Consider the following 24,915-nt stretch of genomic DNA (forward strand, 5'->3'; position numbering starts at 1 on the left):
AGGTCATGATCCCAGGGTCCTGGGATCCAGCCCCACGTAGGGCTCTCTGCTCCGTGGGAAGCCTGCTTCTCCCGCTCCCACTCCCCCTGCTTGTGTTCCCTCTCTCGCTGGCTATTTCTCTCTCTGTCAAATAAATAAAAATAAAGTCTTAAAAAATAAATAAAATAAATTGACTTTATGCTTAATAACTTTTCCCTATAGTTGTTGCCTCCTTGGCTTAAATGGAGTACTCCCCACCCTCAGCAAAAAGTCACAGACTATTTATTTGTACTACTATCTAAATATTTAAGACTGGGATAATAAAGCAATTATTTCCTTGCTTCCTTCCTTCCTTGCTTGAGAAAATTAATGCCTGTCCTTTTCCCACTGCCCTACCCATACTTGAAATGATTCTATTTTCCTGGATGTTATGAGACAGCTGAAACAACCAAGACTGAAGCATTTCAAGGTCACTCAAGTTGTTTGACATCTTCCTTGATATAAAAGTTAGGAACCATTGATTGAGTGTATAAATTTATAACTGTTTAGCTGTGGCATTTCTTCAGTGAACATTTACATGGAGGTCTAATACATAAAAAGATACCTTCAGTACTGCTCCGATTGATAGCAATAGAGAAGATTTTGAATCAGAGCCAAGAAACCAGTGTCCCATCGATTCCCTTTACCCACCATCCTTGTCCACAGCTCTTCTACTTGGAACCCCTTTGAAGGCTTTGAAAACCATTGCTTTAGCTCATGAAGAGCTAAACTTTCCTGAAGGAAAGTTAAGTATGATTCCTTTGAAATGTTACATACCTAAAATGAATCTCATCATTGAAGAGTATATTTTTTCATTTTAATCCTATGGTACTTAGTAACAACAGTATTTTTGTTTTATAAATCACATTACGCTTTGCAAAAATCTTTTATATGTATTTAACTCATTTAGTTCTCACAATAATCTCCTGGTGTAAGTAGTGACTGTCTAGTTGTACCCCAAGTTATAGAGGAGAAACCTCAGTTTGTGTTATTATCCAAGATCAGATGGAGGCAAGTGAAGACTAGCTGAGAATATGACCTGATGCTTATAATTCCCATCCAGGATTCTTTCACTCTATACTAACTGCAGTGAGAATATGTTGAGGCATTCTAAAGGAAAACATGTACAGGGTGTCATTCTAATGATCTGCTAATACTTTGGATGTTATGAAGAACTATAATAATATATTTAAAATGTAATATTTATCTTTCTTTTCTTGTCACCTTCTTTATATAGAGTATTGAATGCTTTACTTCCAGCCCTAAGAAAACAATATTGTGCATTAAAAGAAGCTGGCCTTTCAAATGCTGCTTTTGAGTCTGACTTCAAAGAAATTGAACATTTGGTAGAGAGGAAAAAAGTGGTGGTTTGGGCTGACCAAACTACTGAACATACTATAAAGCAACATGACCTACCAGAGGTTTCTGTTCTTATGACCTTTCCACAACTTGGACCACCAGTTCAATCTGCTCCTTGTTGTAAGTACAGCTTTTCTTGTATTAAGTAAATTATAAGGTTATTTCTAGAGTAGTGTCTTTATGTCTCAATCTACAGAACAGTTAATTTTTTTAATAGGTTTGGCTGTTTTGTGAGAATTAATGGGAAAATTAGCTTTAGAATATTTTCATTAATCAGTATCTTTCAAAGGTTTAAGAGCAAGTACGCTTGATATTCTAAACTCTAGCAATAAAACCTTTAAGTTATTTTACCCATTTTTGATGGAATAATTTTACCTCCATCCTTCTTTAAAATTTAACCTCAATTAAGGATTAAAGATTGTAATTAAGAATACTATATTCTGTAATACATAATAATCATCTTTTCTTAAAATCAACTAACAGTGTAGAATAAGCTATATTTTGTTGCCATATCATTTATTATCTCTCCTGTCATAAAAGTGTGCTTGGGACATTTAAATTGCAAAACTAACATACGATGTTGGTTAAAATAAATTCAGACAATATAGAATTACATAGAATGCCTTCTTCAACTTTCCACAGAACCCAATCTTGTGTCCTGTCTTAGAAATAAATAAATTTAGCAGTTTGGTTATCTTTGCTGTGTGTGTGTGTGTGTGTGTGTAATATTTGTATTACACAATCTCATTTTAGCTTTTTATTAGGTTTCATGTGAATGCTAGCACGTTATATATATTAATGTACAACTATTTTTGTTATTAGTTTATTTAGTTTATTGTTAGGGTACATACATGAAGACTCTACCTTATTTTTTTAACATTTGTGAGAATCCAGACAACAGATGTACCATACTTTATTTAACCATTGTTCCATTGGTGAACAGGGCATCAGAAAGCATGCTTGTATATTCACATTTGTGCATGTATACCCAATTCCTAGAGACTGATTTGTTGGAATACAGGACAAAAAAAAGTTTAAAAATTAATCTGTCAAAGTCCAAAATTTTCTTTATGCCAAATGTATATGAGATACCTCTCTCATCTTTACCTTAACCCAAAATAATAGCAGCAACACTGAACTAGTGTATATTCTTTTTAAATTTGTAGCTCTCATATTACTGGTGACATTATTTCATCTTCTCTGAAGTATCCTCTTTAGTCATTTGACTTGGAGTTTGTTTATTGTGCTGTAGAGTTTTACTTCTGGTTAAAACTGCCTCCTGCTCTACTCCTTCACCTCCAGACTTTTCTGTTTAGAAGTCTGGATCTTCCCAAGGCTTACTCTACTTTTGTTTCCAATGCTGATACTAGGAGGTCTCCATTTTGTTTAGACAGTTTTAATTTATCATACAACATCACAATCTACTGATCAGTTAAACTGATTGTCATTGGTAATTACCTCATAGTCTATTCCCATTCTTTTTTTTCTGAGTTTACAGATTTGAAAAAAGTATTTCTCATAATAGATTTTTTTTTAAGATTTTTATTTATTTATTTGACAGAGAGGGAGAGACAGTGAGAGAGAGAACACAAGCAGAGGGAGTGGGAGAGGGAGAAGCAGGCTTCCCGCTGAGCAGGGAGCCCGATGCGGGGCTTGATCCCAGGACCCTGGGATTGTGACCTGAGCCGAAGGTAGATGTTTAACGACTGAGCCACCCAGGCGCCCTGCATTTCTCATATATATAATACCTAGGGTCCTGATTTTTCTCTTCTAGCTTTTCCATTGATCCAATCCGTGTGATTTCCAACTTCCAAAAATTACTGTTTCTGATGTTAGCAGCTATTGCTTTTTTCTATCACTGATGCTGTGTCAGTAGATTTTAAGAGGGAGATGAGGCAAATCTCTGTAGGTTTGTGTATTTGACCTTATTTCTTTTAGTATGATCGCTTGTCAACTGTCAGTCAAATATATGCTTTGTTGCTTTTTCCTTTTGGCTGTTTCCTGTTTCGTCGTGGATTTTGTTTTCTTTTTAATTGTATCTGTTTTTATCTTTACTTCTATTATTTCTTTCCATCTACTTTTACTAGGTTTATGCTCCTGTTTTCGTTTAACCGATGAAGATGTTTGTTCATTAGCTTTCACCTTATTTTTCTAATTTATACAATAATGTCCATAGGTTTCCCTCTAAACACAGATTTCGCTTCATTTCACAAGTTTTGATACATAGTATTTTAGATTATTATTTAGTTCAAAATATTTTCTGATTTCTGTTGTAATTTCTTCTTTGACCCATGGAGCATTTCTTTTCTTTTAATCAGTTTTTATATAAAATTATACTTTCAGATTGAGCAGATTTCCATTTGAATTAGATTTGGAGAAACAATTAAAATGAGAATCATACTTTTAAGTGTCATGTAGGCAATCCAGTAAAAACTATTTCATAAAACTGTTAGTTTTGATTTTTTTTTTAGTTTTTATTTATTCTTAATATCAAAAAGGTATGGCAAATTCCATTCTATTTTTTGTTTATAGCTTAATTGAATTGTATTCAGAGTAAATACTTAGTATGATTTTAATCCTTTAGAAATTGTAGACTCACTTTATTCCCAGGAATAGTGGGCTGGTGTAAATGTTTCAAGTGTGCTTATAAAGAATGTATATTTTGTAGTCATTTATTGCAATATTCTATATAAGTCAGGCCAAATTGGTTGTGTTCTTCAAATCTTATTCTTACAGACTTTTTTTTTAATTCATGTTCTATCATATACTGAGGAGACCTATTAAAAATCCCCTTATTACACTGGATTTTTCTATTTTTTGTCAGTTTTCTATTGCCATGCTAACAAATTAACACAAACATATCAACTTAAAATAACACTGATTTATTATCTCAAAGTTCTGTAGGTCAGAATTAACAGCAGGCTCAACTGGTTACTCCGCTTAGAATTTCACAAGGCCAAATCAAGGTGTCAGCCAGCTGGATCCTTTATCTGGAGGTTCTGGGGAAAGAATGTGCTTCTAGGCTTATTCTGGTTGTTAGCAGAATTCATTTCTATGCAGCTGTAGGGCTGAGGTCCCTGTTTTCTTGTTGGTTGTTGGCCAGGGGTCATTCTCAGTTTTTAGAGGTCTCCCGTATTCCCTGGCATGTTGCCCTCTTCATCATTTCATCTCCTAGCCAACAAAGGCAGGACAGCTCATTCTCATGCTTTGAATCTCTGTCATCTTCCCTTCTGCTTCATTTCTCCTGCCTACAATTAGAGAAAAGTCTCTGCTTTTAAGGGTTCATTTGATTCGATTGGGCCCACTGGGTAATTTAGGATAATCTCCCTGTTTTAAATTCCATAACCTCAATTACATCTGGAAAATCCCTTTTACGATGTAATGTAACATATTCACAGGTTCCAGGGCCTAGAGCATGGACACCTTTTAGAGGATGCTTCTCCTTGTAGTTCTGTCAATTTTTGGTTTTCATACATTGAAATTATATTATTACATCTGTATATTTCAGAATTTTAACATCTTCCTTTTCTTATAAAATGTACTTTAATCCAGTCATTTTTCTTAACCTTAAGTTTACTTTAATGTTAATATAGCTACCCCACTTTTCTTTGGTTTTTGTTTTCAAGGTTCATCTTTTTTCTGATTCCTTCACTTGAAATCTGTAATCATATTTATTTCAGAGGTGTCTCATAAATATCACATAATTGGATTTTGCTTTTTGTTCTGTTTATCAGTCCTTATCTTTTAAAGAATTCATTCTTTTTCCACTTGGTGAATGTGTTGATAATTTGGTTTTGAATCTACTGTCTTGTGATTTGCTTTCTAATTGTCCTGCTTATTCCAAATTCTTTTTCTTTTGAACTTTGCTTTGAAGTGAGAGAGTGATGTTTAATATTCCATTTTGTCACCTCTGAGCTTAGAAGGCTATACACTGTTTTTATATTCTTTTAGTAGTTACCCTTAGGGTAACATTATGAATCCTTGCTTTATCAAAGTCTGTTTATCAAAGTAACTATGTTACTTTCACCCTCAGACAATGCTAGAAACTTAAAATTCTTTACCTGGGTTAACCCTTACCCTGACATACCACTGTTACGAGGTATTTCATTTTTCTCTATATATTAAACCCATAAAATGGGTTTTTTTTATTGTCTATACAGTGAATATTCACATTTACTTTTTTTGGTCTCCATTTTTTCGGCATCTGCATCTCCATCCAAGATAATTTTTTTCATCTAAAGAATCTTTTTGCATTTCCTTTGCAGTAAATATGCTGATGATGGATTTTCTTAGTTTTTATGTGGTTGAAGCTGTATTTATTTCACTTTCTTTCTTGAAGACTATTTTGCTGGGTATAGAATTATAGTTTAGTATTCTTTCTTTTCTTTAGCACTTTGAAGATATTATTTCATTATCTTATGTGTCTTTCTTACTGTTGTTGAAGTCAGCTGTCATTCTAAGTGTTGTTCCCTTGAGTGTAATTGGACCTCTGACTTCCTAAAATATTTCTCTTTGTCTTTGAGTTTTAGTAGTTTTGCTATATTGTGCCTATATAATTTTATTTTTACTTCTCTTACTTGGGTTCATAGAACTTTTAGAATTTGTGTCTGGATTATCTTTCATTAGTTTTATGAAGTTCTTAACCATTATATCTTTAAATATTGCTTCTGCTACTTTTGTTCTCTCCCCTACCTATGGGACTGCAGTTATATTACACGGTTCTTTCTCCTTGTCTTATCTGTAACTTTTTTACTCTCTCCTTTTCTTTGTTTTTTGTCTCTCTGGAAATTTCTTTTCACACATTCTGTAGTTTACTTTCTCTTTGCAGCTATGTCAAATGTTTCTTAAATCCATCAAGTTCTTAATTTCAGTTATATTTCAGTTCTAGAATTTCTATTTGACTCTTTCTTATAGTTTACATTTCTTGGTAAAAATTCTCACGAACACAATGGGAGTAAGTATTTTAAAGACTGTGTCTGAGAATTCCCAGGTCTGGAACCCTCTGCATCTGTTTCTGTTACCTCTTTCTGCTGGTTTTCTTTCACGTGGTCTCATTTTCTTGAAGGCATATTAATTTTTGTGCCTCAGACATTTATTTGCAGAATTGTTTATAGAAATACTTCAAGACTTCTGATAATAATGTCTTCCTTCAGAGAGGATTTACATTTGCTTCTTCTAGGCTCCTGGTGGCATTAACAACACAGAATCACTTTAGTCAATTTTAGGGATTGGGATCATTTGAAACTACACTGCAGCTTCTGCTAGGACCTGTCTACCCCTGTTTTACCCTCTAGAGTATAAGCTGTTTAGGCTTCTAACTCAAAGCAAGGAGGGTTTATGAAGAACTTTGTTTAGTGGGCCCTAACTTCCAGTTCCAGCATCCCAGTTCTGCCAAATTCTCAAGAATGTTCCTAAGCTTTTATGCCACCTCCTTCAGGATCAGCAAAAAACCTCATGGGGAAAATAGCTGTAAATGCAGAGATTACCTTCCAGAGCTTCCCAGCTTTCTCTTGATACTTGCCTATAATTCTTCACAATCTCATTAGCTCTTCTGTGCCTTCAAGCATATGTTTTTTATATTTTGCCCAGACTTTTTTGTTGCCTTCAGTAGAGATTGGTCTGAATTACCTAGCCCTCTATTATTAAGTTCCCTATGTTGTATTTTTACATTAAAATGACTGGGAAGTTGGAGATATATACTTATATCTTATCTTTTTCTTTAATAAAGCATTATTGTCATTAGAACTAACCTAGTTGAAATCTTTGAAAACTTAATATTATTTTCAGATTCTCTCGCACCTTTTGGGCCTTGATTTTTTTCTTTATAATGTATTCAAGATGTTGGAGAGGAAATAGGGTTTTAAGACCAAGATCAAGAAATACTGGCCACCTGATGGTCATTATTACTTATTTAAAAATCCGTATTTCACTTACAGTGTAATCGCATAGACCATACTTGTCAACAGTAAAACATTTATTTGGCTCTTAATTCCTTTTCATAATACTTTTAAAAGGAAAAACTGTTGAAGTCATGTTACATTTTATAAATAGGTATTTCCTTTAGAAAGTGTATCAGAAGGTGAGTTTTGTTTTTATTATGTTTTGTTCTTGGTTTATTGTTTAATATTTTGTTCACATGATTTCATAGATTAACTATTTGCTTGGTGTGTCTTATTTATTCCATGAATTATGTATGTTGTATTCACTATGAATAGTCATGGGAAGGGGCGTAGGCTATAAAGTGAGTCCACTTATAAATACTTATTTTTCTTAGTCTTAAAATACTGAAATAATTCATTAAAAAAGCATAAATAGTGAAATTTATGTTTGTATTTCTAAAGATATGAAGCAATACCCAGATGGCATATATTGCTAAAATTACATTATCCATAGTAGTCTTAATAAATTTAAGAAGTACAATTGAAGAGATTCAACTTATTAAGCAAAACATGGGTCAAATGTGTCTCATTCATCTAAGCTTACATGTATGTTACTGACTTTTTTCCTATACTCTCATAAACAAGTAGTAAGTGGTTTTGTTGTTAAATTTCAAAAACACTAAATGCTGTGTGTTATTTGAGTTTTGAATTTGGTTCTTTTGTTTGTTTGTTGTTTGTTTTTCTGGTGCTGTAAGGACCTTTAAAGAGTATTTATTAGATCAGCAGCAATCTTTATATTTAAAATGCATACACACTGTGCTTTTAAAAGTCTCACGAGATTAACCATAATCTAATCTGTACTCTATTGTTAGGCATTTAGGTTGTTTAATAAATTTTTATTATAAATGGTATTGCAGTAAGGAAGTATGTACATTTATCTTGGTGCTCATGTCTGATTAACCCTATGATAACTTCCTAGAAGTAAAATTTTTAACTCCAGCAATAAGCACATTCTTCTAAAGTTTATAATACATATTGCTTAGTAACTTCTTCCACCTCCCTCCCCCATGTGATTATACCAGTTTGAACTCCCATCATCAGTGTAAGAAAATGAGCTCTTTTCTCCTTTTATCTTTTCAGCTTTTGGTGTTAAATTGTCTTCAATTTTTAGTTTTTAGAAAGTTATTTTCAAACATACATAGAAGTGCAAAGAATACCGTAATGAACTCCATGAACCCATCACCGAACTTTAAGAATTATCTCATGGCTAATCTTGAGAACCCCATCTGCTTTTCTGCACCCTATCTATATCTCTAATGTATTATTTTGAAGGAAATATCAGCATATATTTCTTCCATTTACATCTTAGTGTCTCTAAAAGAAAACACAATGTCCTTTTCATACCTAATGTCATTAAATACTTAATCAGTGTTTAAGTTTCCCCCACTGTCTCATAAATGATTTCTTTTTAAGTTCTTCCATCAACATACAAACAAGGCCCATACCTTGTCACTGGTTGATATATCTCTTAAATCTTTTTAAATCTGGGGTTCTCTCTCCCTCTTTTGTCTTTGCTAGTTATTTATTGATTCTCTGCTAATTTCAGTCATAAATATTATCTTCTTTCCATCTTTCCTCTGTTCACTACTAGTTGAATATTATTTTTCATCCTTTTAAGGATCTATTTTCTGTGAATTACCTAGCCATCATTTGAACACTTTTCTGGCATAGTTTTCTTTTGTAAAAAATTGTCACATATTTACAAGAGCTTAGGATATGGATATTTATTCATTCAACAATATTTATTGAATTTCCACTATGTGCCAGATACTTATCTGATGCTAAGGATACATCAAAGTACAAAACAAACCTTTTTACCTCCTGGAGTTCACGTTCTAGTGCAGGAAGAAAGACATTAAATATAATAAGAAAATTAAACAGAATCTTAGAAGGTGGTACATGCTGTGGGCAAAGAAACAGAGTTCAGGAATGGGGCAGGAAAGAGGTTGCTACTTTTTTTTTAAGTTTTTTTTTTTTTAAGAGTTTTTATTTATTTATTTGACAGAGAGGGAGGAGAGAGCACAAGCAGGAGGAGTAGCAAGTAGAGGGAGAGGGAGAAGCAGGCTCCGCACTGAGCAAGGAGCCAGATGTGGGGCTCAACCCCAGGATCCTGGGATCATGACCTGAGCCGAAGGCAGTTGCTTAACCAACTGAGCCACCCAGTGCCCCAGAGGTTGCTACTCTAAATAGCATGGTCAGGGTAGGCTTCACTGATAAAACATGAAGAAGTTCACAAAGTTAGCCACGTGGCTATATGGGAGAAGACTCATTTTCAGGTAGAACAACTAATGTAGATCCCTAACACAGGCTGGCATATTCATGGAATGGCTAGAAGGACATATAATAGGTACAAAGGAAAAGGGAAAGAAAGTAGACAGTGATGAGATCACAAAGATCAAGGGGAGGAAGGCAGATCAAATAAAGGCTTGTAGGTCATTATAAGGACTTAGACTTTAACTCAGAACAAATCCAGAACTATGGCATGATCTGAAGAAAAAAGTAACATATCTCCATTATGTTTTCAAAAGATCCTTCTGGCTGGCATGTTGAGAGTAGATTATAATATTGCAAGGGTGAAGACAGGAGACTACTGCAATAACCCAAGTAAAAGATGGTAGTGGTTCAGACCAGGTTGGTAGCAATGGAGTTGGTAAGAAGTAGTCAGATTGTAGTATGTTTTGAAGGTAGAACTAGCAGGATTTTATCGCCAATTGGATTTGGGATGTGACGGAAAGAAAAAGTCAAAGATGACTCTTAAGATTTTTGAATTTAGCAACTGAAAGAATCAAGTCACCTTAAAAGAGATAGGGAAGACTTCAGGTAGAACAGATTTGTAGGGTGGAGGTGGCAAAAGACTAAAAGTTTAATTGGGGCATTTTAAATTTGTCTAAGATACATCCAAGTGGAGATATCATGTAAGCAGTTGGATATAAGAATCTGGAGTTCAGAAGAAAAGTCTAAACTAAAATATAAACTGGAGAGCTGTTAACATTTAGATGATATTTAAAGCCATAGGACTGGATGAGATCATCAAGGGATATTAACTCTTTCCTCTAAGATGCATATTGCAAATCTCTTCTTCAAGTTTATCATTTACTCTTTACTGTGAGATATTCTTTTTAATACTGAAATTTTTAAACTTTTATGTCATACAATAACTTCATTTTTTTTTCTCTCTGCCTTTGGAATAATTCCTCAAAAGGCCTTTTAATCTGTTAGTTTTTAAAATTTTTTTACTTTTATTTTCTCCTAATTTATTTTGATGTGAAAATCAAAATTTTTTCAAAGAGCCTGACATTCTTGTGTAATACATTGACAGTCCATCCTTAAGTCACCTTTGTTTTAAATACAGTAAGTAGTCAAATAATTCTATTTATTGGATTTCTATCCTATTCTTTAGCTTATTTGTCTGTCCTAGAACTAGTAGCTATTATTTTCATAGCTGATACTTGATAGTATCTTTTGCTATATAGCAGTGCTAGTCCCCCTTCATTATTCTTTGGGGTTGTTTTGTTTTAAGTAGGCTCCATGCCCAATTTGGAACTTGAACTCACGACCCTCAGATCAAGAGTCACACTCTACCAGCTGAATCAGCCAGGCACCCCATGTTATTCTTTGTCTTTAAAATATTCTTAGAACAATGAATTGTGGGTCACTACATCAAAAACTAATGATGTATTGTATGGTGACTAACATAACATAATAAAATTAAATTAAAAAATAAAAAATAAATAAATAAAAAATAAAATGTTCTTGGCTATCCCTGACTAAGAAATGAATGTTAGCACAATTTTTTCAGTTCCAAGGAAATAAAATCTTTTTAAAGACTTATAAATTTTGTCTTCACATTTTTTCACTATCAAATCTTTTCACTCTAGAGTAGTTTGTCTCTCCATACATATTTTCTTATATGTTTCTCAGCAAAGTTTTAGAACTTTCTTTATATATATTTTGTACATTTGTCATTAAATCCCTAAATATATTTTATATTTTTGTTATATGGATTATTTTAATTTTAATATTAATAAGCCTGTATTGTTTCTTAAGAAGAAACTAATTTTTTTAATTTTGTTCATTGTAATACTTAACCAATGTCAATACTTGATTTTGAAATAGTTATTTGACTTGAAATCTTAGCCTCCAAACTAAATGTCTGTTTACTTGGAGTAAAACATGCACCTATTTTAGATCTGGAAAACAGAAAATGCATTCACTGAGTGCCATGCAGGATAGGGGTGCCGGCAGCAAGGTTTATTTATGGAACTGATAAAATTTCTGACATTAAATGAAAAGTCAAGATTTCCTCATTATCCATCTGGAAACTCACATTTAGTAATATTTCTGTCTCTAACCTTTCCTTTTCTTAAATTTTGCACCTCATGTTAGTGGTCTTTATCTTAAAGTACAATAAAAGAAAAGATACTAGTAGAACCAATTTCTTATATGTTGTAGAGATACTATGATTGAATATAGTTCCAATGTAAATTTAGGTTTCCCCTAAAATTACTTCAGTAGAAGGAAATGTCATTTAAAAAATAGGAATGTCTGGGGCGCCTGGGTGGCTCAGTCGTTAAGCGTCTGCCTTCGACTCAGGTCATGATCCCAGGGTCCTGGGATCGAGCCCCGCATTGGGCTCCCTGCTCTGCAGGAAGCCTGCTTCTCCCTCTCCCACTCCCCCTGCTTATGTCCCTCTCTCGCTGTGTCTCTCTCTGTCAAATAAATAAAATCTTAAAAAAAAAAAAAATAGGAATGTCTATATGAATTCCTCGTATAATAAATATGAAGCAGCAAAAATATTATAAACTAAATCTTCCATATACTTTCCCATCTGGCAGTAAAATTTAACCATTACCGATAGACAATGGAAGTCATGTTTGTAGCCCTAAATACATTTCATTTGGCCCTTATTCTCCTTGTAAACAAAACAGTATTTAGTTACTCATCTGTAACTGCAAATATTACTATGAATTAAAAGGTTCTTTGCATTGTTTTTCCCCCCATCTTAAATAAGCATGAATATTAGGAAAATGAGACTGAATGGAAGCATGGTATCTGCTATTTCCTACAGAGACAAGTATCAAAAGGTTATGGGTGATTTATTACTCAGAGTGTTGGATTAATTTAAAGGACTATGACAATTTTTTAATACATGGGAAAATGTATTCTCCCTTTTTAATATTTGTAAATCGCTGTAAATTATCTGTATAAGCATTACTACTACAGTAACCACAGTAGTGTCATATGAATGCATTACAAAATGTTTATTATTTGGTTAATCAGTAGTACCTTAAGGTTACCTATCTTTTAAATAGTTTAAAATTCATTCAGCTGTATCATATGCAACTGAATCCCATGAGTCATAAGGCTGTTAAAAAGAATCCAGATTTGGGCGCCTGGGTGGCTCAGTTGGTTAAGCGTCTGCCTTCGGCTCAGGTCATGATCCCAGGGTCCTGGGATCGAGTCCCGCATCGGGCTCCCTGCTCAGCGGGAAGCCTGCTTCTCCCTCTCCCACTCCCCCTGCTTGTGTTCCTGCTCTCGCTGTCTCTCTCTGTCAAATAAATAAATAAAATCTTTAAAAAAAAAAAAAAGAATCCAGATTTATGATTAGTACAGTAATTGTATCAATCATTTGTAGCCTAGAAGTGTTTATTGAAATGCATATATTAATATTTGATTTCACTTTAGAACTTTGCCAACTAATTTTAATTTTTCATAGTTTCCCAAAATACCTCCTCGCATATTAACATGAGTGCTAGCAAAAGAAAAATCCTTGCCATCATTTTGTACCAAGCCTCAATTAGATCTAATCCCATTCATCAATGTCTCCCTGTCATGAACCCTGCTTTGCAGCCTGTGACTCATGTTTGCTAAATACTGCATTCTGCTTTTTACACTAACGTACAGCTCTGTAAATCTTTTAACGTTTGCAGACTTAAGCTTTTGATAAATTAGTTCCTCTGAGTAAAATCATTCAGGACACCTGATATGGCACATCAAAAGATGACCCCAGAAAGCCTGCCCATTTTTTAAGAGAGGGATTTTTAACTCATTAGTGATAAATTATCTAGTCCCTTTATTTAAAGGAATCATCTGTGGAATATTTCAAAAAGCTAAAAATAAAAAAAAATAAATATAGACCCCTCCTACCTAAGAAAACACATGAAATTGCCAGTTCATAGTTGTGTTTTAGAGATTTATTTAAAACAGCTTAAGACAGGGAATAGAATGATGTTTCTTAATTCAATTTATTTTAAAACACTTTGAGAAAATTTGATGTAAGAAATGAATAATTATGGTAATATCTAAACCAGTTTCTATTTCTCTTGTTTGTCCCTTCTACAATCTACTCTTCACGTGAAAATTATCTTCCTAATAAAGTGCAGACCCCTTACTTAGGAGATCCTTCAAAGGCTTTCCCAGTCCATGTCAAGCTGCAGACTCACTTTTCTTTAGCACTTGGTGTCCCAACCTCCTCTTAAACATGTTTCTGTTTCTTGCCTCTACAGTTTCCAAGCTCTTCCCTCACTCTTGAATGTTGCTTCCTCTTGCTCCATCCTACATCCTAGCCTATTAAAATCCTTATCCTCATTGAGAGTCCAATTCAGAAACTACCTTCTTTATGGACCTTCCCTTTACTGAATCCTCCTTGGCCCGCACATACCCTTGCATTTCCACTATATTTTTGTATTTCACTGTTACAGTAATTACCACACCTCACCTTCCCTCTCCCCAACAAACTATAACTTCATTGGCAGTCAGAAACTGTGTTTTCAGTAATTCATTTTCAACTTTATTGTTCCTTTCACTAATATTTTAGCCTTTTTATTATCTTAGCATTAAATGCTCATTTATTTTAATTTGAAAAAAAGTCCAGCCAAAGGAAGTAAGATGTCTTTCATTAACTTCTATTAATATATTGTTCTAATAGTTGTTGGACATTTTTTGAAGCATGCGTATATTGTTTGTTTTAAAAAAAATATTGAGATCCATTATACAATTGATAACGAGCTTTTTCCTCACTGAACCATTTGTTGTACATACATTTTCCTATCAACTATGAAATTAAGTCATTTTTAATAGTTGTGTATTTATCTAATCCCCTACTAATGAACATTTAGTTTGTTTTCATTTTTTTGCTATTATAAACAAGACTCCACTAAACATCTCTATGTGTGTGTGTCTTTCACAACTTGTCTTAATTATTTCCTTAGGTTAGGCCCCTAAAAGGTAGAATAGCTAGATCGAAGGGTATGTACATTTTCAAAGTGTTTGATATGCACTGTCAAATTATTCTCCAGAACTATAGTAACTATAGAGTCTACCACTGTACATGGATAATGAACATGAGTATTTTTTAATGCGCTTTTGTCCAATTGTAGTTCATTCTGAATTAATTACCTATTCATTTCCTTTGTTTTATTTTTCTCTTTTTCTTATTTATCTTATAAGAATTCTTTCTTGATAGATAGCTAGATAACAAGCCATACACACACACACATCTATATCTACACAGACAGACACATATACCTATACAAGAGCTCTAAACCCTTTGCCATGTAGGGTATTTTTGTCTTTTATTCTTGGTGATTTTTAATTTTTACATAACCCAATTTTAAATAATAAAAATACCTATATTTCATTCACACTTAATGTTGTTTTTCTGCTGGTAGTAGTCAGAAGATAGAATCTCAGTTTTGGGGGGATGAAATTGTATATTGCCTCTATTCTTATTTTTGGATCTGTGAAGGAAATTTTATATTTTTAAGTCTTCGTTATAATTATATATGTTATTACTTTGTATTACTTGGTTTCTTTACCTGACTTCAGTAAGAGACTTCAGTTCTGTCAACAACAAATTTGATTGATATTATGACTTTGAGCATGTGACTTTCTTGCTGTGAATAACAATTATAAAATAAGATAGTTTAAATAAACATAAGATAATCTAATACTCAGTCCTGGTTCTTTGTGTAAGATGATCCCAACTGTGACTTTCCTGGTGCTCTGTAGTTAATTGGGAATTAGGACCACCATGTTTGAGTGGGAATTCAGTTAAAAAATATAGATTGCTAAACTAAATGATTTCTGTGACATAGGAATATCACAGTTAAAGTAGGTAGGGGTTTATATTACTTGGTTCTTTCATTTTTTGCTACTTTGTGTAAATTTTAAATTCCTTTTCCTCTATAATAGGCATTTGGTTTAAAATTATTCGGACATGACTTTTCATTTATAATTCATTTATTTAAGGGCATTTCTTATAATAAAAAAAAACAATAATTAAAAGACTTAATTTAAAAGTAAAAATATACCGGGGCACTTGGGTGGATCAGTCAGTTGAGTGGCCAACTCTTCGACTCAAGTCATGATATCAGGGTCCTGGGATCGAGCCCTCCGTCGGGCTCCACACTCAGCAGGGAGTCTGCTTGAAAATCTCTCTCTCCCTTTCCCTCTGCCCCTACCCACTGCTTGAGTGCACACGCTCACTCTCTCAAAATAAATAAACAAATCTTAGGAAAAAAAAATATACAAACATTCTTAAAACTACCTTTAGGAAAATTGGGATATCTGTTTTTCTTTTACTGTCCACTGAAACTCATGCCAGATGACTTATAACAGACTTCTACAATTCACCTAACATTTCTAAACAGTATACTTATGCTGCTATATTATCGATTCATCTGTTTAGATTTTATCATCTCATTCTGATTGATGAAGATTTAGCTCACTTATTTCTTCTTCCCTGATCTGCTAATGTACCAGGGTATTATATAATATGTAATTATAATATATTATTATAGTTTATTATTGTATATTATTATATAATTACTATATGCTAATTATTAAAATATTAATATATAATATTATATAACCTATAATACATAATTATCTTAAATATACCTGGAATATTAGCAGGATCAGGTAAGATATGACATATCATATATATATATATATATAACATACTTATGCATATATTAATATATATAACATTTAATGATAGGACCTACTTAAGGAAATTTTTATAATAAAATGTAAATATTATTTTTAAAAACTTTGTAAGATTTTATTCATTTTAGAGAAAGAGAGCATGAGCAGGGGGAGAGGCAGAGGGAGAGAGAGAATCCCAAGCATACTCCATGCTGAGCATAGAACCCAATGTGGGGCTCAATCTCACAACCCTGAGATGATGACCTGAGCTGAAATCAAGAGTCAGATGCTTAACGAACAGAGCCACCCAGGCGCCCCATAAGTATTATTTAAAAACTTTTTAAGTAAAAGCATGCTGACATTTCTTAAAACTGTCCACAATAGCCAAACTGTGGAAAGAGCCGAGATGCGTTTCAATAGACAAATGGATAAAGAAGATGTGGTGCATATATACGATGGAATACTACTCAGCTATCAGAAAGGATGAATACCAACTTTTGCATCAACATGGATGGGATTGGAGGAGATTATGCTAAGTGAAATAAGTCAAGCAGAGAAAGTCAATTATCATATGGTTTCACTTATTTGTGGAACATAAGGAATAGCATGGAGGACATTAGTGGAAGGAAGGAAAAAATGAAGGGGGGGAAATCAGAGGGGGAGACGAACCATGAGAGACTATGGACTCCAAGAAACAAACTGAGGGTTATAGAGGGGAAGGGGGTCGGGGGATGGGTTAGCCCGGTGATGGGTATTAAGGAGGGCACGTATTGCATGGAGCACTGGGTATTATATGCAAACAATGAATCATGGAACACTACATCAAAAATGAATGACGTACTGTATGGTGACTAACGTAACATAATAAAAATAAGTCATGGAAATGGAAAATACTGCATATGGAATAAAAAACATAGAAGTAGTAAAAAAAAAAAAAAAACTACTTTTAGAAAGATAGAAATGAAAAAACCCTGTTTCTGCTTTCTACTAGAAATGTTTCAGATTCCTCAACCAAATCTGTGGGTTAGACTTCTTGAAGAAATGAAATATTTGAAAGATAAAATAATGAAGGAGACTAGATTTTGCTCACAGGTGGACTTAAATAGCTTAAAGAACAGTACAGCCAATAAATGCATTTTTAGATGTTTCTATTCAAGTATAGCTATTCAGTTCTCTAATGTCTTTTGCATATACTTTTTCATGAGACTATCCTATATATTTCATTAACAAAATCAAAATATCCAGCTTATTGCTTTTATTACGCTGCCATATTTGATCATGTTCCTTAAAATCCCGAAAGTTTGGGGGACAGATAGCAAGTGGCAGATTAATTAGCATCTGAATTTTGTTTACTTCTCCATTAACCACTTAACCAGGGATCAAATATTTATTCATAATTTCTTTTAACCACTTAGCAAATGTAATTTAGTGGGGCAAGCAAATCATTCTAATATTTTGATTTTTAAGCCGTGGCTTATATTAATAGCATACGTTATTCTGTGTAATCCACAAATATTAATGTACGTAAATTGTAATCCGGGTAATATTGTGTTAGAATCTGGACAATCACAGATGAAAATTGTATTTTTTTTCCATCTAACCCACAACTTTAGTGCTTGCATTTGGAGTTCATTTTAAAGGTGGTTTTAATACTTAAAAGTCTTTTGAAAGGCTTCTAAAACTTGGCAGTCTCAACAAAATGTTTTTGTCTGACTTCCATTTTAAGTCTCTCTATGGACTTAACAGTAAACAAACTTTTTGAAGCGGTAATCTCTAGCCATAATGCAGGAACAGATGAATAGAACACTAACCACTTTATCCTGAAATGCACATTTTCAGTTGTATATAAAATACCTTAAAGCATCATATAAATATTTTAAGATGTTCGTAAACTATTAATGGATAAGTATTACAAAGACTAGGATTGGATTCATTAAACAAAACTTATGGTAGGGTTTAGAAGAGAAGCTTTTCTGTATCTTTCAGTAGCCCAGTCTCTCATTACTTTTAAAATCCTGCTTTGAATTATAGCACATAATTATTTTGAAAAGTTATATTATTTAATCATATAACCTCCACCGCCTACCTTCTTTCCTAAACTAGAAGTTTATCAGTAAGTCTTTAGCATTGTATATGTATTTTTGTTAAATTTTACTTTTAAGAAAAGCTTTGTGACTCTAAAAACAGCAATCAGGTGCATTATATTATTACTTCATTAATATGTGCCTTCAACTATGTGAAGTGTTAATAAACCTTTAAAAAGATCATCTTGAATTTCAGGATAATTGTATTAGACCTTTCTAAGTAAAGCAATACCAAAGTTATTTTTCAGTAAACAATTCCTCTCCAGGTAGTTCCCAGACTGTTTTTTTAGAATTTTATATACTCCGATTAAGTTGAAAGTAGTCTAGAAAACTTGCTGATCCTTAAAGTGACATCCTCTCTGTTTAATCATCTGAATATTTCTCAACAAACACATAAAGAAATTAAAGTATATCTTGTCATATGAAATCTAAATGTGAAAGTAAAGATAGGTATCACAACTATAATAACTAAAGCTGGAGATCTTAAGGACACTTAAAATATCTGAAAACAAACTGATTAAATCCATGTCCTTATACAAAGTCTGTCTTTTATTTCTTAGAGATTTTGCTATCCTAAACATTATTTTTATTTCTGCTATTATTCTTTATAAACTTTTGGATATTTCAAAATTACACATGCTGCCATTCAGATTTCACAGGCAGTTTACCTGTTCCCTGAAGAAAAGGAATTTTCCTTCGTTCTGGAACTCATGACTTTAAATCTATTTTACCCATTTCTCGCCATATTGAATGATTTATTTCTAATGATTGATTGAGTCACGTTTTTATTAGCCCTCTTTAAATTTTACCAGGTAGGTAATCATTCTCCCTAGTTTTTTGTTATATGCCAGGAAAACAAGAGGTGGGGAGTGAGGTGGGTAGTAAGCCTATAGAGAGTGGGCTAAGTAAAGAAAAGATCTCTTCTACCTTCTCTAGGCCTAGAACATTCATTTGCTCTTCTATTTGCCCATGTCATTCATGTTATTTGCTTCCATGTTTCAGTTAGACTTTTGAATGTAAAGCTTCATCTCTTTGGCTAGACTCTGGTAGACTCAGTCCACAGATTTTGAGTAAAACTTCCCCAGAACAAGCAAGATAGATGTTTTGGTCTACTTTTTCCTTTATAGCCCCAGGGTCTAATTACTTTATTTTCCTTAAAAGCTCTTAGATGTGTGTCCATGTGTATGTCTGTCTGCCTCTCCCTCTTCTTTCTCTCCCCTCTCCACTTGCTTTTAAAATTCAGTTTATATATTTATATAAAAGTAATATGCATCCATAGTTGAGAAAGCTAACAGGTACTGTCATATTTGTGGAAATATCCTTGCCCTTTTGCTGCCCATTCCTAATTCTTACTCCCCTTTTAGCTGTGTCTTCAGGTTTTTCCTTTTAATTTCCAAATTTCAAATTTATACTGCTAATTCCTTTTTGCTTACATTTTTCCAATTTTAGATATCATCTGCTTATGTTTTTATTTTGGACAATAAAGATTTAATACCTTTACATGATATATACATTTCCTCCCCTACCCCATCTCAGCTTCTTAAAAGTAAATGTCTAGAGTGTCTTCAAGAAAATATTGTCTCCTGTTAATGCTAAAAAATATGTAAATTCTCTTTCTTGTATTGCTTTATGGTTTCCGTATGTACTATTTGCTTTTTTTTTTTTTCAATTTTTTTTTTATTCTTATGTTAATCCCCATACATTACATGTACTATTTGCTTTTATTCCCATCCTCTTTCTTGTTCTCCCTTATTTTGCAGAAATACATCCTCCAGTAGATTCTTCCAGTGGGTGCTCAGGAAGTAAACTTTTTTGAGATAATGCATGTTTGGCAATATATTTTCTTGTTATTTGATTAGGTATAGAATTCTAGGTTGGAAATATTTTTTTTGAGACCTGTGAAGACATTGCTCCATTGATTTCTAGATTCTAGTGACTGCTATTAACTGACATGCCATTTTTATTCTCCGTACTTTATGTGTGACTTTCCTCCCAGGAAGATTTTGGGATTTTCCCTTTATCCTTAGTTTTTTGAAATGTCATAATGATGTGCGTTGGTGTCAGTCTTTTTTACCTCATTATATTAAATAGTCTGGGCCTTTCTCCCTGAAAAATCTTTATCTTTTCACTCTGAGAAATGTTCCTATATGTATTTATGCACATACATACACCTCCATATATACTTTTCTTCCCTACTTTCTGTTCTGTCTTTGGACACTTACTAATCTGATGTTGAATCTCCTGGATTGATCCTCTAATTCTTTTTTCCGCCTTCTAATACTTACCTCTTTCGGTTTGCTTCTTTCTGGGAGATATCCTCAACTTTATCATACAACCTTTCCTTTGAATTTTTTCTCCCTCTCATATTTTAAATTTCTAAGAGCTCTTTTAAGTAATTCAACATTTCTTCCCATAGTACTTTGTTTCTATTTGATGAATGTAATAACTTTTCATCTCTCTGAAGATATTAATTATGGTTATTCTAATATACTCTTCTATTTCTACATTGTCTATTTCCTTTCACTTTTTTTTCCTGTATGTAGTTCTGTGTCCTATCATGTTGAAAAACATATCCTCAAATAGCTGGTGACCCTGGTTATATTCTGTGTAGATAGTTAGGTCTTTCAGCTTTGCTTTATGGTGATCTCCAGAAATAGTTTGGGGGAGCCTGAAAATGTCAATACTTAAGTCTTTTTATTGTTACAGTTTATCTATAAAGAACTCTGATTTCACATTTAGGAGATGTATAAGCCTGACACCAGTGTATTAGAGAAGTCAGAGAAAAATCTGTATGCATTCATTATTGAGAAATTATTAAAAACCCCTGTGTCAGCTGTGCATGTTGGCCCCAGGTCTCAACTGGTCCAGAGAGTAACTCAAGTTTCTTCTAACAGGGTGACAAAGGAACAGTCACCTGTTAGTATAGGTGATAGTGATGGGGTAAGGGGATTTGGGGGGGGGTCCAACTTCCTTATGCAGACTTTCAATCAGTTCTGGTTTTAGCTCCACCCTATACCTTCAGAGACAACCTCTTGCCTCCAATTCCAGAGAATTTCTGAGGCTTGAGAGAACTGGGTTTTTATTCACTTTTGTCCCACTCCTTACATTGCTCTTCTTTAAAAAAATATTTTTGTTATTTATAATTTTAAAGAAGCAGTATATATTTATTATAAAAAGTGGTTAAAGAAGAAAATAAGATCACTCAGAATTTTTCCAGTTATAATCTTTGCTAATTTTAATAGATTATGCTGTATTTCCTTCTGTTTTCTGTGACTTTTCCCCCTTTTTTTGCTTAAAGTGTGTGTATGTTTTGATTTGTTTTGGGTGAGCTTTTTATTTGTTTTCAAAATTGGAATCATGCTGTAGGTAGAATTTATATACTATTTAATTTAATGTATATTTTTCCATATCATCAGATAATCTACAAAACATGACTTTAAGTAACAATGAAATCGTGAATGTTGCATGTTTTATTTATCCATTATCGTAATTGATTTAATTCTCCCTATGGTAGGGACTCAGTTTGTGTAGGGGTGAAGAACATGCATCTGGATTATCAGAAGTCCTGAGTTTGTATGCCAGTTCTGCCATTCCTTTATATTATCCTTTTACTGATCCACTACACTTATTATAAGTACTTATATATATAACTTGCTGATAATCAGTAGAAATTAAGGTCCAGAAATGGGGTGGGGGAGAGCAAATGCATTCCTTTTCATGGATCTAATGGCCCAAGAGTATAGAACAGGAACCAGAGCCATAGGTAATCTAAGCTAGAAACTTTGCCTTTTTGCCCAAGAGATTCTCATCCATATGTGGTGTGGCCACCAGTGCTGGGAGCAAGGCCCACAGGGTTAGGCACTTTCTAATCAGTGTTCCTTTCAACACTGAGTCAGCTGGACCAGGACTGGATTTGGGGGCCTCTTAGTGCTACTGCTAGTATTCAGATATTACCATTTTACTGTATCCCATGGGCCTTGTCTCACCCTTTCTCCTTTTACCTCACCTACTCCCTCATCCCTATTCCTAACTTAAGGGGCTCTAGTAACATTCTGCCAGTGTCTTTTACTTAAGTCCCAGGGACAGCACTGAACAATGAAGTGGGGGAATATTTTTATGTTATTCTCCCCCAAACCTTCCTTTTTTCCAATTCTAGCTACATAGTATCCTCCCTAAAGTCCTCTATTGTCCTGGTGTGCAGATGATATTCTTCCCTTATTACCCAGTATTAGGAAGTTAAAAGTGATTGTCTTTTGCAAAGTTAACCTTCATATCCCTTCTTATACTATGGATGTTTCTAAAGTGACACATAAAAGGTGAAGCCAACCAAGTCCCTGGTTCTCCCAGTGAGAAATTCTTCCAAGTATTCAGTGCCTTTCTGTGTTGTTCCCCTATCAAAAAGAGAAGGTTCTGATAGCATATATATTATATGTTATATGATCAAAATGCATTCATTACAGGACCACATTTTGCATTTTGAAGCTTCACTAAATATGGATTAAAAGACAATGGCTCCTTTTTAAGGAAGTGAATGCAACAATTAACAAGGTATTGGGAGTGGAGTAGCCAGTCTTTATATCTGAAATCATAGTGTCTATGCCTAGAACTGAAGATGAATCTGTGTCAGTGACTTGAGAGTGTCTAGAGATGAATTTGCAGAGAAAGTAGAGTGCTTAACCTAAAAGAGGGTACTCTTTCTGTATCATTCTGCTAACTTAAATCTTTCCCTCCCTTCAAACAAATTCCTAGGAGCCGAAGTCCATTTTTAGTAATTTTCTTTCTGCCACCCTTTTCTAGAACCATTTCCTACTTAGCCTCTCTCCCCTTCTTCCCTTTTCACTGCTACCCAAACATGATGATAACAGCCATCATCTCTGAATAAGTAACTGTATCCTCAAACCCTAGAGAGTATCTGCTGCCTCAAGTCCATAAACATGCAAACTAGACAAGGAAAGGAAACAAACTCGAAGACAACAGCACCTCAGTAGAGGACAGGACCTCAAATGGAATGAGTGGGCTGGGGAAAGGGGGATGTCAGTAACAAGAGAATGCCAAATTTGAGGAAATGACATTTAGGACCTTTTGAACTTTCCTGTTCATGTAGAAATGGTTCATGGTTTCACTGAAAGTTGTCAATTTCTGTTGATTAAATTATACAAAATACTACTGCTTTATGCGAACTCCTTATCTTTGGTCCTGGTTGTTGGGCAGCTAATCACACCCATCTATGTCATTGAAAATGTTTTGAATGTACTTGATAAAATTTTAATCTGGTTATTTGATTATAACACCCTTCCCACATCTATCACTTCTGCTACCAGTCTAGTCCAGGTTCTCATTATGTTTTGTCTGAGCTATAGCAATAACTGTGTTAACTGTGTTACTGATTTCTCTGTTTCCTCTCTTACCTACTTGTATTCTGTTCTCCACACCACAAGCAAGGCAATCTTTTTTAAAAACATAAATCAGATCACATCATATCCATGTTTAAAATAATCTTCCACAGATATCCCTTTGCACTTGGAATAAATGCAGACCTTTATCTTGTTCATAAACCCTAACACAGGCTGGCCCCTTTTGATCTCTCTAGTCTCTTACTTCTCTTCTCTGACTCACTACACTTCAATCACATTAGCCTTCTTTCTTTTCCTTGAGCTCAACAAATTTATTGTTGCCGTCGGGGCTTTGCTCTTGCTATTTCCTCTGCTTCTTTCCCCAGATCTTCATAGGACTGGCTCCTGCACAGCCATTCAAGCCTCCAATCACACATCTGACCTTTAGAGTCGTCTTCCCCTGCCATCTAATCAGTACCTCTCCTATCTCCCATCACTCTATTCCATTTCTGTTTTATTGTCTTTCCAACTCATTTGTCATGATTATCTTAATTAAGATAATTTATTTTTCTGCCTTCTTCCCCCTAAAATGTAAGTTCTTAAATGTCTTGTTTCCTGCTAGATTCTCAAAACCTAGCAAAGGTCTAGAACATGGCAGGTGCTTAATGCTGGGTGGATGAACAAACAATGACTTCTTTTTATGCCGATGCAATCCTCTTAGTTGTTTCTCTTGTACCACAGTTGACTAAAACTTTTTTTTCCTTTCATAATTAAAATAAACATTGTTCCTAGATTGAAATTAGTAGTAGTAGTGACTTCTCCTTCTAAATGTCTTGACAATATAGTTATTGTTATTATCTGGAAATGAATTTCAACATACTCACTTACATGCCATGGATCATAATCATTTCAGGTCGTTAGAAATGCAGTATACCCACAATGTGTTAGAGAGTTAAAGTCCCAAAACTGCTTTCTCTAGACCATAAGATACATTGCTACCCACTACCTTCTATACTCAAATATATGGTGTAGTGGGCTTTTTTTTTAGATGAAAGGCCCAGGAGAGAAGACTTGCTATCCTCCCAAGTGGTTACTAATCATTTTATCCCACTTTTTAAGAGCCTACATTATAACAATGCATTTTAATTTTCTATCCTCTCCTGTGTGACACCCACATTACTGAGATATTTTATTGACTATCATCATCTATTAGAGTCCCTTGTCCTGAAAGTCTGTAACTACATGATTCCTTTT

General features: G+C 33.8%; 1 protein-coding gene and 1 long non-coding RNA gene across 2 annotated transcripts in view; one reads left to right on the forward strand and one right to left on the reverse strand.

Moving 5' to 3' along the window:
- The window catches only part of LOC145716168 (uncharacterized), a 453,113-nt gene that overhangs the window by 262,685 nt on the left and 165,513 nt on the right, over positions 1-24,915 (reverse strand). The window lies entirely within an intron of this gene.
- Positions 1-24,915, forward strand: part of KIF18A (kinesin family member 18A) — an 85,055-nt gene that overhangs the window by 44,113 nt on the left and 16,027 nt on the right. Inside the window, exon 13 of the mRNA XM_006730525.3 lies at positions 1,256-1,497. Coding sequence (XP_006730588.1) covers positions 1,256-1,497 — 242 coding nt within the window. The remainder of the gene's footprint in view (positions 1-1,255; positions 1,498-24,915) is intronic.

Source organism: Leptonychotes weddellii, chromosome 11, assembly GCF_054177405.1.
Source record: "Leptonychotes weddellii isolate Sample4059 chromosome 11, ASM5417740v2, whole genome shotgun sequence".
Lineage (NCBI taxonomy): Eukaryota > Metazoa > Chordata > Mammalia > Carnivora > Phocidae > Leptonychotes > Leptonychotes weddellii.